This window comes from Cervus elaphus, chromosome 5 (assembly GCF_910594005.1).
Source record: "Cervus elaphus chromosome 5, mCerEla1.1, whole genome shotgun sequence".
NCBI lineage: Eukaryota > Metazoa > Chordata > Mammalia > Artiodactyla > Cervidae > Cervus > Cervus elaphus.
In genome coordinates, this window is record NC_057819.1 from 115,551,556 (window position 1) to 115,566,182 (window position 14,627).

Sequence of the window (14,627 nt, forward strand, 5' to 3'; positions counted from 1 at the left end):
TAAGTAATAATAACTCCAAGTAATAACACAACTTCTCCACTGGTACTGATCTCTATTTGTCAATCAGTCACCTGTATAAATGAAATCCCAGTACAAATGACACACACTGAGCAGAAAGCCCATCATTTTTACCTAGACTCCAGGTGGATCTTGGTGGCTTTCAGCAGCAACTGCCTGAAGTCAGAAAACATGAATACAGAAGTAACCTTAGAGACATCAAGAGAAGGCAGGGGCGCATAGAGACAGATCTCATGTCAGAAAGAAGGAACTGTTTCTGAGAGCTCAAGGTTTGAGCAAATTCTACAAAGCTGCACTCAGGAGATTATGAAATAGAGATCCTCTTAAAGAGCTGGACATGGTTCTAGCTTCAGAAGAGAAGTAAGTGAGTCTTAAGTTACAGCTTTGGCAACATTTTATGCTCATTGAACTTAGTTACTTACTCATCCTTCTACAATCGTCAGGATCACTAGCAAAGCATGTAAACAAACCTGAAAAACCTCCCTGAGGTAGTTCAATTCTTTACAGGAAAGGGTCCGCTTCTGCCTTTGGGTACTTCCATATGTGTCCCCGAGGGGGTGCACCGTTCCTGGAGGTACTGCAATACCAGGTCGATGCGTGGAGTGGACGGAGCAAGCTCCTATTCCAACTCCCTGCTCCAAAAATCCATTTAATATATTGTCCTCGGATAGAGGACGTATCAGATATTAAACTGATAAGAACAGATACTACACTTGATCTTAGCCAAAAGGCCGAGAAGCGATACCGAGTCACCGCCCGTCGCTGTCACCGTCCTGCTCTCGAGCATGTTGCACTCAGTGTGACCCGGGTCCCCGCTCACTCCAGGGCGCCCTGCCTTTGCCTCGTTGACAGTGCTATGGCGGCACCACACCAGACTCTCGAGCAGGCTTCATCCTCCACATTGTAAAAGAGAAATTCCGCATCTGCCGTAGCTTTGTCGTTCTCGGGCAGAAGCGCCGTCTCGAATCTGCATGCCCCGCCCTCTGTCGCCAGGAAGGCGTGGCTCCGGCGGGACCGCAGCGCCCTGGGGACGGCCTCGGGGCTGCGGCAGGGGAGCTCGTCCTTGGTGCTGGGGGAGAGGAGAGACCCGACCGGAGGGGGTGCGGGGTGGGCGGCGAGAGGGACCTGTGAGAGGAGCTGTTGGCCGAGAGTTTTCCTGAAGACAAGGTCGCAAGGCTGACTCGCTCGAAACGGCCGGGCTGCCGTGTGTTACACAGGCCTCCGCCTGCGGAGAGAGGGGCTTCGTAGGGTCGGGTGTCTGGAGGGGGCTTCCCTGCCAGGCGGAAGGCGGATGGCCCACAGCGGGGAAGGGAGGGGGCGTGTGGATGCGGAGGGCGGGGCCGGGCCGCGCGAGGGGTTCACTCCAACTCCAGCGCCCGCGTCCTTCTAGGAACCACACCGATCCCGGGCTTCCTACAGAAAGTTCCCTCTGCCTAGGACCTCGTTTCCCTGCCCCTCCTCCTCAGCTGTGGGTTTCGCTGGTGGCTCAGATTTTCAAGAATCCGCCTGCAAGACAGGAAACCTGGGTTCGATTCCTGGGTCGGGAAATCCTCTGGAGAAGGAAATGGCAACACACTCTGCTATTCTTACCTGGGAAATCCCACGGACAGAGTAGCCTGGCGGCCTGCTGTCCAGGAGTCACAAAAGACTCAGACTGGACTTAGCGACTAAAAACAACCACCACCATTCTGTTAATTGAGCTGTCACAGCCACTAGCCACATGCAGCCAGGTAGCGCCCGGGCAGGTGGTTCCTCCCAATTTAGAGGTACTGAAAGTGTAAAACACACATGGGCTTTTAAAGACTTAGTATTAAAAACTGTACTATATCTCTGTAATGTTGATATTCATTACATATTGAAATGATATTTTAGATATATTTTTTTCCTGGGGATGAGCCTCCACAGGGTTTGGAAGAACCCTGAGGAGGGATGGAACCCAGGCCCTTGTCATCGAAGGCATGGAGCTCTATCCACTGGACCACCAGAGCATTTCTGAAATATCCTGAGTTGAAGAACATATTAAACTTAATTTCACTTGCTTCTCTTTATTTTGTTTATATGCCTAAGAATATTTAAATTTGCCTGCAGGATGGAATTCCCTGGCAGCCCAGTGGTTAGGCCTCAGCATTTTCAGTGCAGGAGCCCAGGTTCCATCCTTGGTTGGGGACCTGGGATCCCCAAAGCCACACAGCGTGTCCAAAGGCGGAAAAAAGTTATGTTGTGTGAGTCACATAATTCTAATAGAAAGTGTGCAGTGTGCAGATAGAAGTGCTGAGAGGCTAAGAAATTGCCTAATGTGAAACAAAATCAGGATTCCCGTTCAAGCATCCTGCTAACCTCATCCTGCTAACTGGGGTCTCAGGTTTAACCAGGGGTCCAGAATTGATGCTTTTGAACTGTGGTGTTGGAGAAGACTCTTGAGAGTTTCTTGGACTGCAAGGAGATCAAACCAGTCTATCCTAAAGGAAATCAGTCCTGAATATTCATTGGAAGGACTGATGCTGAAGCTGAAGTTCCAATACTTTGGCCACCTGATGCTAAGAACCTATTCATTGGAAAAGACCCCGATGCTGGGAAAGATTGAAGGCAGGAGAAGGGGATGACAGAAGATGAAATGGTTGGATGGCCTCACCGACTCAATGGACATGAGTTTGAGTAAGCTCTAGGAGTTGGTGATGGACAGGAAAGCCCAGTGTGCTGCAGTCCATGGGATCACAAAGAGTCGGACATGACTGAGTGACTGAACGGACTGGCTCCTGATATTTCAATTGGGATGATTAAGAATACCTCTCTGATTAGAGTACTTGTGAAGTTACATGTGGAAATGCAAGCACATGGGAATGCCTTCGTGAGTACACCCCAGGGAAAGTCACATTTTGCCTGTAAAATAGGAATGATACCATTTTACAGTGTGTGAGCTATCTCCATCTACTCACCCTGAGCCTTCCTGTTTCACATCCCACTTTCCCTGGTCTTGTATTTCTGCTGGCCGCCAGGTCAGACTTACACCCATGATGGTCAAATGGCATAGCTATACATGTAGATATGGACACAGACACAGAGGATGTAGGTATATTCACAAATATACAGCCAATAGTGCTGTATTATCTTTCACCTTGATGGGAAACCTTTTGTTTGCTGAGCCTTTGTCAGCGCCTATGACAGTGCTCCAAATGTGCTTAGTTCTTGTGAATATGTGTTGACTAAATGGATGAGGGACAAATGAGATAATGTAAGATGTGCTTAGCCTGAGCCTGATAACTCTTCAGGCCTCCCATCCCATGAGGTCTGTTCAGATCTGGGTGCTCAGACCATCATCTGCTCACTCATTTGGTTTCCCTGAGAAGGGGTTGCTATGGTCCCAACACTTCCATCATCTGTTCACGTCTCATAGACTTCCTCCTTGTCCTGTGACCGGGTCTCTCTACTCCTAGCACCTGCCCAGGTGTGTCACTTCCCTTATAGGTGATTAACGACAAAATAGGTAAAGTAAGAAAAAAAATATCTGTGGGCTTCCCTGGTGGTCAAGTGGTTAAAAATCTGCCTGCTATTGCAGGGGACACGGGTTCAGTCCCTGGTTGGGAAAGATCCCACATGTTTCAAGGCAACAAATCCCCACGGCACAACTACTGAGCCTGTACTCCAGAGCCCATGAGCCACAAGGACTGAAGCCTGCGTGCCTGTATGCTGTGCGCCACAACAAGAAAAGCCACCGAAATGAGAAGCCGGTGCACTGCAACTAGAGAGCAGCCCCCGCTTGCTCCAACTCGAGAGAGCCCGAGATCAGCAAAGAAGTGGCCGCACAGCCAAAAAACAATCCATCAATTGAAGTGCTGAGAGAAAATTAACTATACAAAAAGAATAAATATTTGCCATCTCAATCACAGAAGATTTATCTTTCTAATGTATAAACAGCCCCTGGAGTTTAGTATAAAAGATGAACCATTCAATAGGAAAAGAATGGGTGAAGTCAGGCACAGAAATATTTTCTGCATCATAGAAAATAAAAAAGTGAAAAAAAAAGAAAATAAAAAAAGTGGTTCTTAAGCAGACATATAAAATTAAGTAAAAACTACAGTGAGATATAAATTTTCCTGCCCTTATCCTGCTCCACTCCCCTACACTCATTCTTATCCTCCTACCTGGGTCCAACCGACCTTGACTCGGTCTGGCCAACTTCCAGGTAAGGAGACTTACTGAGCCTTGCATCAAGGAGTTCCAATCCAGAAGTCAAGGAACTAGATTTTTTTTTTTTATTAAAACAATTTGTGGATCGATGACGACACCCTCTCATGCATTCCTTGGAAAATCTGAACAAAATGAGTGAGAACTCACTACCGTCTCCTCATCGAAACTGAGGTCCAGCAAGTTGGAAAAAAAAAAAAAAACAATTTGTGGCCACACCGTGTGGCATGGGATGTTACTTCACCAACCAGGTTCAAACCGCCAACCTCTGCTTTGGAAGCACAGGATCCCAACCACTGGACCGCCAGGAAAGTCCCTGAAGAAACTGTTCCCAGGCCTCAGATCTATCCGCTGATGGTTTGTTAGTGTCCCTGTGGGGGAACCAGATACTGCTTTTGGCACATTCCTGGTCATAATCTCATTGTACATCATTCGTTTCCCTGGGGAAATGTTCCCACCCACCAAGTCTCAGGGGAGAGAGGCACTGGACTCACCCATGATACTTTTTTTTTTTTTTTTTGAATTCAACAAGTATTTATTGAGTGCCTGTTACACGCAAGATTTTGTTTCAGATACTTGGGACACATCAGAGGATAAAACAACGGTCCCTGCCCTCATGGAGCTCACAGTCTAGCATTTACGACCACTTCACCTGGATGCAGTGACCCTGGGCAAGTCACTGCCTCTGTCCTCGGCCACCCGATGCAGGAGTAGGGAGGCCCAGCTCAGACACAGGGAACTGGCCGGCTGTGCTGGAGATGCCAAACAGGGCCCCTGCCCTCAGCCCACCACCCAGACAGTCGAGAGGGCTAGAAGCTGGCTTTTAATGATAAAGTACAGGAGGCGGGGGCACGGACTGGCGCCGGTAGTCTGCTAGGCTGCTGCCTCGGGGCCTGGGCCGGCTACATGAACTGCTGCTGCTGCTGCTGCTTCTTCGTGGCTGCCTTGCTGGCAAGGTCCTTGGCCTTCTCCGTAGCTGCCAGTGCCGTCTCCTTGGCCTTCTCCTTGGCTTCCTTGGCTGTTTCAACAAGGGTTTTGGGAGGGGCCTCACCTTGCAGCTTGGCCAAGATGTATTCAAAACCCTTCATAGTCTTGGTCACGTTGCTTTTGAACCGCGCGAGACCAAATTCCTGGACAGCTCTGGAGACACCAAATAAGCTAGAGGAGACCCAGGCTTCCCGGCGGATTTCGGTCCAGCCGCTGTTATCAGAGTTCACACGGTAAACACATCGTTCCTCCACCATCATCAGCCGGGCGTGGTTGATGTTCCAGGTGAAGGTGGTCATGGTCTGGTTTTGTGGGTCCACAATAGAATCCTCCAGGATGTACACTGAGTGAGCAACATTGGCAGGAAACAGTCGCTCAGCCCAGCGGGGCATCCTGTTCGTCTTGGTCAGGAGTCGTCGGGACAGGAGCTTCTGGTCAGAGGTCACCTCTCGGTGCACTATGTCTTCCGTCAAGACATGTTTGCTATAGGGATTCGGGTACCGCTGCCAGAAGGCAGCGAACACTTGGTCCCAGGAACTCTGTAGCACGCTCTGGCCCAGGAAATACTTCACCATCGTCCCGGCCGGGGCGGGCTCAGCGCCCAAGCAGCATCAGGGGTGCGGAGCCCGAGGGGCACGCGGAGGCCGGGCTGGAGCTCGACGCTCGGCCGCCAGGCTAGCAGCAGATCAGTCGCTGCAGCGCCGCACCCAACCAGCCTCCACCACCCCCGCCGCCATGAGGCACCCATGATACTTTTAAAGATCTCCCAAGTCCAGAGGTCTTCTCATGAGGCCAGGCAGCCAGCTGTCAGACAGAGACCTTGACTCATCCATTCTTTCATCTGACGATGATTTGCTGGGTGCCTCTAATGGGACAGAGCTGTTAGGGGATTGTGCTAAGTCACTTCAGTTGTGTTCGACTCTTTGCGACCCCATGGACTGTAGCCCACCAGTTTCCTCTGTTCATGGGATTCTCCAGGGAAGAATACTGGAGTAGGTTGCCATGCTCTTCTCCATTTAGGGGTTTGGGGTGATAATAACATCTCTGTTGTCCATTTCCAGGAGAACATTGAAAGTACTATTTGTCAGGGAAAATAAACAGCCTTGTGGGCAACTCTCTAGAAATCTGTTCTAGACCCTTCCTGCTCAAAGTGTGGTCTGTGAACAGCTATAGCTCCATCACCTTGGAGCTGGTTAGAAATGCAGGATGCAGGCACAAGTCAGACCTCTGGCTTTTTTTGAAGGGGCTGCCAGGGCTGCTGAAACAAAATGCCATAGACTGGTGGCTTAAGGAATAGAAATGTATTTTCTCACAGTTCTGGAGGCTGGATGCCCTCAGATCAGGGTCCAGCCTGGCAAGGAGAGCCCTCTCCTTGGCTTGCAGATGGCAGATTTCTCTCCATGTCTTCATGTGTTAGATAGAGAAAGAATAAGCTCTCTGGTGTCTTATCTCATAAGGGAACTAATCCCAATAAGAGGGCCCCACCCTCATGACCTCTTCTTAAACTAAATGCACGTCCTGCCCCCCAGATGTCCCACCTCCAGATAGTGCTTCAAGTATGAAATTCGGGGGCACAATCCAATCCAGAATCCCTGCCAACCCAGAATCTGCATTTAGTAGGGTCCACAGGGGACCCATGTGTACTTTATTTATTTTTAATTGGAGGATAATTGCTTTACCATATCGATGTTGGTTTCTGCCAGATATCAACATGAATCGACCATAGGTATACATATGTCCCCTCACTGTTGAACGTCCCTCCTACCTCCCTTTCCATCCCACCCCACTAGGTTGAGCTCCCTGGGTCATGGAGCAAATATCCACTGCCTATCTATTTTACATTTGGTAATGTATATATGGGGCTTCCAGGTGGCACTAGAGGTTTGATCCCTGGGTCAGGAAGAGCCCCTGGAGGAGGGCATGGTAACCCACTCCAGTATTCTTGCCTGGAGAATCCCATGGACAGAGGAGCCTGGGGGACTAGAGTCCCTAGGGTCGCTGTGAGTCGGACTTGATGGAAGTGACTTAGCACACACCCATGCACACACTATATATATATTTCAGTGCTACTCTTTCAATTTATCCCACCCTCTCTTTCCCCCTGCTGTGTCCACAAGACCTTTCTCTATGTCTGTGTCTCTATTGCCTATGTGCACTTTTAAATTTAATTTTATTTGGCTGCCCCATGTCTTAGATGAGGCTCGAGGGATCTTTGATCTTCATTGTCGCATGTGGGCAACACATGAGATCTTTCAGCTATAGCATGTGAACATGCAGTTGCAGCATGTGGGAGCTAGCTCCCTGAGCAGGGATGGAACCTGGCCCCACTGCACAGGAGCATGTAGTCTTAGCCACTGGATCACCAGGGAAGTCCCTTGTGGGAACATTAAAGGTTAAAAGCAATGCTTTAAGTCACACACTTTGAAAAAGAAATGGCAGTTGGTGGTCAATTTGCATATGTCATTTTGTATGTTTTCTGAGGAAGATTAAACTGGCTTCCTGGGCCAGTTTTTTTATATTCATGGAGATAAGCTAAATAGCTAAGAGGACTTTGTGCCAACTCCTTTGCTGAGTCCTTCACACATTCTACCTTCTTTAATTCTCATGACATTATGAGATAAATGTTTTCACTATGAGATAAATGTTGAGGCTGAGAGAGATGAGTAATCTGCCCAGAGGCTTCTCTGGATGTGTTCAGGCCGGGAGTACAACTCATCTTCCATGTCAGTGGTCTCTCTAGAGTGGTCCCCAGTCCAGAAACATCCCTATCCCCTTAGAACTTGTTAGAAAGGTCCACATCCTTGGACCTGAGAGCCTGAGACACACTGAATCAGAAATTCTGGAAGGAGGCCCCAGCAATCTGTTTTTACCAAGTCTTCCAGATGATTCTGACCCACTCTCATCAGAGCATGCGCCCATTCAAAGTTATGCCTCCTTCCAATGTGGGTCAGACAGCATGGGTGACTTGACAGAAATCTGAAATCAAGAAGCTGAATCAGGGACTTTCTGGTGGTCCAGTGGTTAAGAATCTGCCTCCCAGCGTAGGGGACACGAGTGCGATCCCTGGTCCAGAATTAAGATTCCCCCATGCTGAGAGGCAAATAAAGAAATACTTTTAAAAAAAGATGAATCACATTGGAGAGTATATAACTCCATTGCTAATACTAGCAAAGGGGGTACTCTTTTGCCCCCTTCTGATGCCTATGTCAGAAGCTTTCTCTATCTCCTTTATACTTTAATAAAACTTTATTAGAAAAAAAAAAAAGATGAATCAAACATGGAAGTTCTCTGGGGATTGGCCCCTGTTGTGAAAGCTCTAAAGATCCCATCATCTCTGATAACTGGCCGACAGCCGGTTCGCTGCACAGCGTGAGCCTGGCTCTCTCCCCTCAGCTCACCTCTCTGTCTCTCTCTGGTGGGCTTGTTCCTCCCCCCTCACAGCTGCAGGCTGTTGCTCCCCGGGCACCATCACCCTCTTGGGGCTCTGGCTGCTGTTGCTTCCTGATCACCCAAGGCCCCTCCTGAGCCCAAGGTCTCCCCAAGTGCCAGTCTCCTGTGCAGATGGAATCTGGAATCTGTCCCGTGTGGATCTGTCTCCTAAGACACCACAACCTGCTGCACCTGCCTCTTCACAGCCTTCTCCACCCTCCAGCCTCCTCCCGCCTCTGCCTTCCCAGCACCAGCTATTAGGCCCTCAGTAAAAGCATAAGAAATGTCACTGAAATCAGATTTCCTGCTCAGAAAATGTTCATTTACATCTGATCTTACCTCCACAAAAACAACTTGAAAAGGGTGGCTTTTCCATTCCCCACCTCAAACTGTAGTGAAGGCCCTGTCTGAAAGGAAGACTCCAGGGGAATTCCCTGGCAGTTCAATGGTTAGGTCTCCACGCTTTCACTGCCAAGGGCAAGGGTTCAATACCCGGTAGGGGAACTAAGATCCCACAAGCTGGGTGGCATGGCCAGAGAAACAAACAAACAAAAGACCCCAGAAGGAAGGAAAGGAACCTGTCCAACTTCACTCTGCCCCTTTAGGCAGTAACAGACCTCATCCACCAGGCGGCAGCATCTGCTCCTTCTCTGCCCTGGCCTGGGCTCCGGGACATGGTTTTGGGTAAGTTGCCTCTGAATGGGCCCCTGGCAGAAGAAAACGGTCTCTAAGGGCCCCTTCGCCTCAGTTTTTCTTTTTTTAAATTCACACTCATTCTAAGTAGTAGGTTTGGTTTTCCCCATTTTATTCTTTTTTTTTTTTTTTTTGGTCTTGGGATCTTAAATCCCCAACCAGGGATGTAATCTGTGCCATGCGCAATGGGAGAACAGAGTTGTACCAAGTAGACAGCCAGGGAATTCCCGCTTTGTTTTATTCTTGAGGAAGCAAAGCAGGGATTTGAAATAGTTTCTGACTCCCTGGTGGAAGCTGCTCCTGGACCTCCTCTCCCCTCCCATCCCTCCTCCTGCAGACTCCTCTCCTCCCTTCAGTTGTGCACTCAGGTACTCGGTTGGGATGCAGTGGAGACAAGGATGTCCTCAACGGCTTCTTAGGTGAGCTCCAAGCATCCTGCACCCTCCGCTACTCCAGAGCCTGGGTTGTCCTGGGGAAAGGGACCTGGAATCATCTAAGCCCCTCATTACATGCCGAGGAAACCAAGGCTCCCAAAGGGAGGTGGCTTTTCCAAGCCAGTTTACTTGTCATGACAGGACTCGTGATGACTCTCAGCCCAGGGTTCAGCCCACCAGGCCTTGAAGGGGGGCCTCTCTCTCCAGTGTCATCCCTCCCATGATCTCTCTTTGTCTCCTTCAAGAAATCCCTCCTCCCTGGTAAAGGCCTGAGGGTTCAGGATTACCCAGACCTTGCCTGGAAGTGCAGGGTTTTATAGGTATCCCTCCCAAGCCCCAAGGTGTCAGGGACCTCAGACCAGGAAACTCCCAGCTAAGGCCGGGTGCTTGGTTCCCACACTCAAGGAAACCCTTGAGTATATAGTCAATCCATCATGTAGTCATGAATCACTGAAGATTTCCTGATTGCCTACTGTGTGGTTGGCACAGTGCTGGGCACTGCAGAGCTGCGGCTGAGAAGAACCAGCTTCTGGGCTCAGCGCTTAGTCTGGTGGGGAGACAGCTCTGAGGAAGAACCTCCACTCAGCAGCTGAATCTGACCTGGGTTAGGGAGCCAATGGGAAGAAGCAGGTAATCTGTCCCAGCTAGTCTGTCCTTCTGTCCGGAACGCTTCCTTGTCTCCTGGCCACTTAAACTTGCCTCTGATGTCACCACTGGAGAGGCCTTCATGAGCAACCTTCTCCTCCATGTAAAGTAGCTCTCCCCCCAGTCACTCTCCAGCACATTTCCCTGTTTATTTTCCTTGATGGCTTATATCACTATCTGAAATGACCCTCCAGAGTCACTGTCTGCCTCTCCCTACTCCTCATTATAATGTCCACTCCATGAGGGCAGGTCCTTATCCATTTCACTGAAGCCTTCAACCTGGCAGGCACTCCATCCATGAATCCTCAAAGAACGTTCGAATGTTCTCTCTAGGGAATACACCAACAACCCACTCTGTCCTGGGCTGTGATCTCATGGACAGAAAGAGCTGCAGATGAGGCGGCCAGGAAACAAAGTGGTCATTAATGGAGGAAGGCTCCATGGGTCCCAGGCTAGATGTGGAGGTGGGGACTAGAGTTTCCATTTAAAGGAGACTGGACTGGGGTAGGCCCCAGTGTTGTCCTGACAAACTGGGCCCCTTCCTTCACCCCTACCTTGCCTCACCTGCTCCTTCCCATTTGTTTATCAACGCCTTTCCTGGCAAAGGCAAAGGATGAAGGGTGGGGTGAGACTGCCAGTTTCAGCTCTCTTATCTTTAATCAAGTGACAACTTCCCTCTCTGGCGAGAGGCCCAGGAGATGTAAGAGAAGTGCTAAGGAAGTTTCAGAGATTGTGGAGGAAACAATATCTTGTTCAAAGCCCACTTCAGCTAATTTCTAGCTGTGTGACTTTCACAAATTACTTAACCTTTCTGTTGTTCTTCAGTTTTTTCTTTCAGGGAAAATACACTTGGGTGGGGTCGAGAATTTTAAACATTCCTAGAGCTGAGAGTCTCCCTGGGGACTCCGGAAACCTAAACTGTTTCAGAGATGTGTTGGATGTTGGGAGCAGTGCCTTGTCCACAGGATAGAAGAAATAATCCAGTATTAAAAATAAAGAAAACTACTAAAGGATTTGGACACCTACTTATTACAGTGTTTTGAAAGATAAAAGAAAATTTGCATAATATTGGTCCACGGATATGACCCTCACAAGAAATAGTACTCCTAAGTATACCACCCCAACAAGAAAACAGAAAATCACATGTTGGTAAAACAACACAGAAATCTTCATATGAGACAGGTACCCAGAACAAAACGAGGAAGACACTAAAAAAGATGGCAACAAGCCTGGAGTTCATACTTTCTCTTTTCCCTGAAAGGGGTGCACTGTTCCTGAAGGTACTACAATACCAGATTGATGCGTGGAGTGGACAGAGTAAAGTTCTACTCCAGCTTCCCTACTCCAAAACTCCATTTACTAAAATGTCCTGGGATAGAGGATGTGGTGGTGTTCAGTTGCTAAGTCCTGTCTGACTCTTTGCGACCCCATGGACTGCAGCAGACTTCCTTGTCCTTCACTGTCTCCTGGAGTTGCTCAAACTCATGTCCACTGATTTGGTGATGCCATCCAACCATCTTATCCACTGTCTTCCTTCTCCTCCTGCCTTCAGTCTTTCGCACCATCATGGTCTTTTCCAATTCCCCCAGCGGCTGCTTTTCCCACCACACCATCTGGTGCGCTTAGACAGGCACCCAGCACCTAGGCCTTGATTGAATGCCCAAGTCAATGGAAAGGGACAAAAGGAGATAATATGGGGAAGTCACTCTGGCTTAAACATGATTTGAACTTTGTGCTGACCTGAACAGCCTGCCTTGTGTATCCAAAAGACACAGTGGTCTTACTTTAGGCCCTCTTCTCTTCTCAGTAATAATACAACTTCTTCAGTGGCCTCTTCTTGTCGGTCAGTCATCTGTATAAATGAAATCCCAGTACAACCAATACACACTGACTTTAAAGCCCATCATATTAACCTAGACTCCAGGTGGATCTTAGTGGCTCTCTGCAGGAACTGCCTGAAATCAGAAAACACCTGAGGAATGTTGAAGACATCCAGAGACAGAAAACAGAAAAGCCAAGCCAGTGCTTTGGAGGAGAAACTGGGAATATTAAGTGGGAGCTTGGCCGCCCTTTCCTTTTGTAGTTTGGGCCAGGCAAAAATCTGGGGAAATCTCCCAAGACTGCTGGGCAAAAGGCAGTCTTTCAAAAAACTTGAGCAAATCAGTTTGAGCAAATCTCACAGTTATGTTTTGTCACAAAGAGAAGTGGAGAAACTCTCGCAATTGTTCTCCAGAAATTCTCAGGATTGGAAGCATTGTCAGAAAACCACAACAAGTGAGTTTCTTGAGGTGATTAAACCCTGAAAAAATAAATTTCTGCTTTTAGATACTTCAGTGATAGTCCCCGAGGGGATGCACCGTTCCTGGAGGTACTGCAATACCAGGTCGATGCGTGGAGTGGACGGAGCAAGCTCCTATTCCAACTCCCTGCTCCAAAAATCCATTTAATATATTGTCCTCGGATAGAGGACGTATCAGATATTAAACTGATAAGAACAGATACTACACTTGATCTTAGCCAAAAGGCCGAGAAGCGATACCGAGTCACCGCCCGTCGCTGTCACCGTCCTGCTGTCGAGCATGTTGCACTCAGTGTGACCCGGGTCCCCGCTCACTCCAGGGCGCCCTGCCTTTGCCTCGTTGACAGTGCTATGGCGGCACCCCACCACACTCTGAGCAGGCTTCATCCTCCACATTGTAAAAGAGAAATTCCGTATCTGCTGTAGCTTTGTCGTTCTCGGACAGAAGCTCCGTCTCGAATCTGCATGCCCCGCCCTCTGTCGCCAGGAAGGCGTGGCTCCGGCGGGACCGCAGCGCCCTGGGGACGGCCTCGGGGCTGCGGCAGGGGAGCTCGTCCTTGGTGCTGGGGGAGAGGAGAGACTGGGTGGGCGGCGAGAGGGACCCTTGCGACCAGCTGTTGGCGGAGAGTTTTCCTAAAGACAAGATCGCAAGACTGACTCACTAGAAACGCCCGGACTGCCGTGAGGGGCTTCGTAGGGTCGGGTGTCTGGAGCTTCCCTGCCAGGCGGAAGGCGGATGGCCCACAGCGGGGAAGGGAGGGGGCGTGTGGATGCGGAGGGCTGGCCGGGCCGCCGGAGGGGTTCACTCCAACTCCAGCGCCCGCGTCCTTCCGTGCTTCTAGGAACCAAACCGATCCCGGGCTTCCTACCAAAAGCTCCCTCCGCCAAGGACCTCGTTTCCCTGCCCCTCCTCCTCAGCTGTGGGTTTCGCTGGTGGCTCAGATTGTCAAGAATCCGCCTGCAATATAGGAAACATGTGTTCGATTCCTGGATCGGAAAGATCCCCTGGAGAAGGAAATTGCAACCCACTCCGGTATTTTTGCCTAGGAAATCCAGTGGACAGAGGATCCTGGCGGGTCACAGGGTCCCAAAGAGTCAGACACTACTTACACACCAAAACCAGGAAGAAACATTCTGTTGATCTGAGCTGTCACAGCCACTAGTCACATGCAGCCAGGGAACGCTGGGCAGGTGATTCCTCCGAATTCAGAGGTACCACTAAATCCAGAGGCACCAGAGAATTCAAAGGTTTCCACTTTCAAGTGGAAAACATTGGGATTTCAAAGATTTACTATTAGAAATTGTAACATATCTCGGCAATGTTGATATTAATTACATATTGAAATAGTTTAGATATCTTTTTTTTTGGCAGGCATGTGTGAGTGTGTGTGTGTGTGTGTGTGGGGGGGGTGTTCCCCAGGGTTTGCAAGAACCCTGAGGAGGGATAGGATGGAACCTTCCCTGCCTTGTCATTGAAAACATAGAGCTCTAACCACTGTCCACCAGAGAATGTCTGAGATATCTTGAGTTAAAGAATATATTAAACTTAATTTCACTCACTTCTCTTTATTTATTTATTAATTTTTTATGTGCCTAAGAATGTTTGCATTTACCTGCATGAGAGAATTCCCTGGTGGTTCAGTGGTTAGGCCTCAGCACTTTCAGTATGGGGGTCCAGGTTCCATCCTTGGTTGGAGAACTGGGATCCCAGAAGCCACAGGCATGGCCAAACTAAAAAAAAACAAAAAACAAAATAGTTTGGTTATGTGTGTGACTCACATTTCTTGAAAGCATTGTTACAGATGGAAGTGCTGAGAGGCTAAGTATCCTGCCTAACGTGAAAAGAAGTCAGGATTTGTATTCAAGCATCCTGCTAACTACTGGGGCCTCAGGTTTTAAAAATCAGGGGTCCTGATATTTTAACTGGGGATGATAAG

General features: G+C 49.0%; 1 protein-coding gene, 1 long non-coding RNA gene and 3 other non-coding genes across 5 annotated transcripts; 1 reads left to right on the top strand and 4 right to left on the bottom strand.

Moving 5' to 3' along the window:
* Positions 1-570: 570 nt before the first annotated feature.
* On the bottom strand, positions 571-761 carry LOC122695960. The gene has a single exon (XR_006341683.1). It is a non-coding gene; the product is annotated as a U2 spliceosomal RNA (small nuclear RNA).
* A 3,527-nt stretch (positions 762-4,288) lies between these two features.
* On the top strand, positions 4,289-4,381 carry LOC122695858. Its single transcript, XR_006341600.1, has one exon. It is a non-coding gene; the product is annotated as a small nucleolar RNA SNORD116 (small nucleolar RNA).
* Positions 4,382-4,820: 439 nt separating this feature from the next.
* Positions 4,821-5,925, bottom strand: LOC122695178 (PRELI domain-containing protein 1, mitochondrial-like). The gene has a single exon (XM_043904744.1). The coding sequence runs from the start codon at positions 5,763-5,765 to the stop codon at positions 5,106-5,108; it is 660 nt and encodes a 219-aa protein (XP_043760679.1). The 5' UTR covers positions 5,766-5,925; the 3' UTR covers positions 4,821-5,105.
* Positions 5,926-12,737: 6,812 nt separating this feature from the next.
* LOC122695963 lies at positions 12,738-12,928 on the bottom strand. The gene has a single exon (XR_006341686.1). It is a non-coding gene; the product is annotated as a U2 spliceosomal RNA (small nuclear RNA).
* Positions 12,744-14,423, bottom strand: LOC122695179. The gene is made up of 2 exons (XR_006341319.1): positions 14,304-14,423; positions 12,744-13,648 (listed from the first exon to the last, which is right to left on the bottom strand). It is a non-coding gene; the product is annotated as an uncharacterized LOC122695179 (long non-coding RNA).
* Positions 14,424-14,627: the final 204 nt, after the last annotated feature.

Excerpts from the sequence above, each read along its gene's own strand:
- LOC122695178 (XM_043904744.1), bottom strand. The coding sequence starts at position 5,765 with ATGGTGAAGTATTTCCTGGGCCAGAGCGTGCTACAGAGTTCCTGGGAC.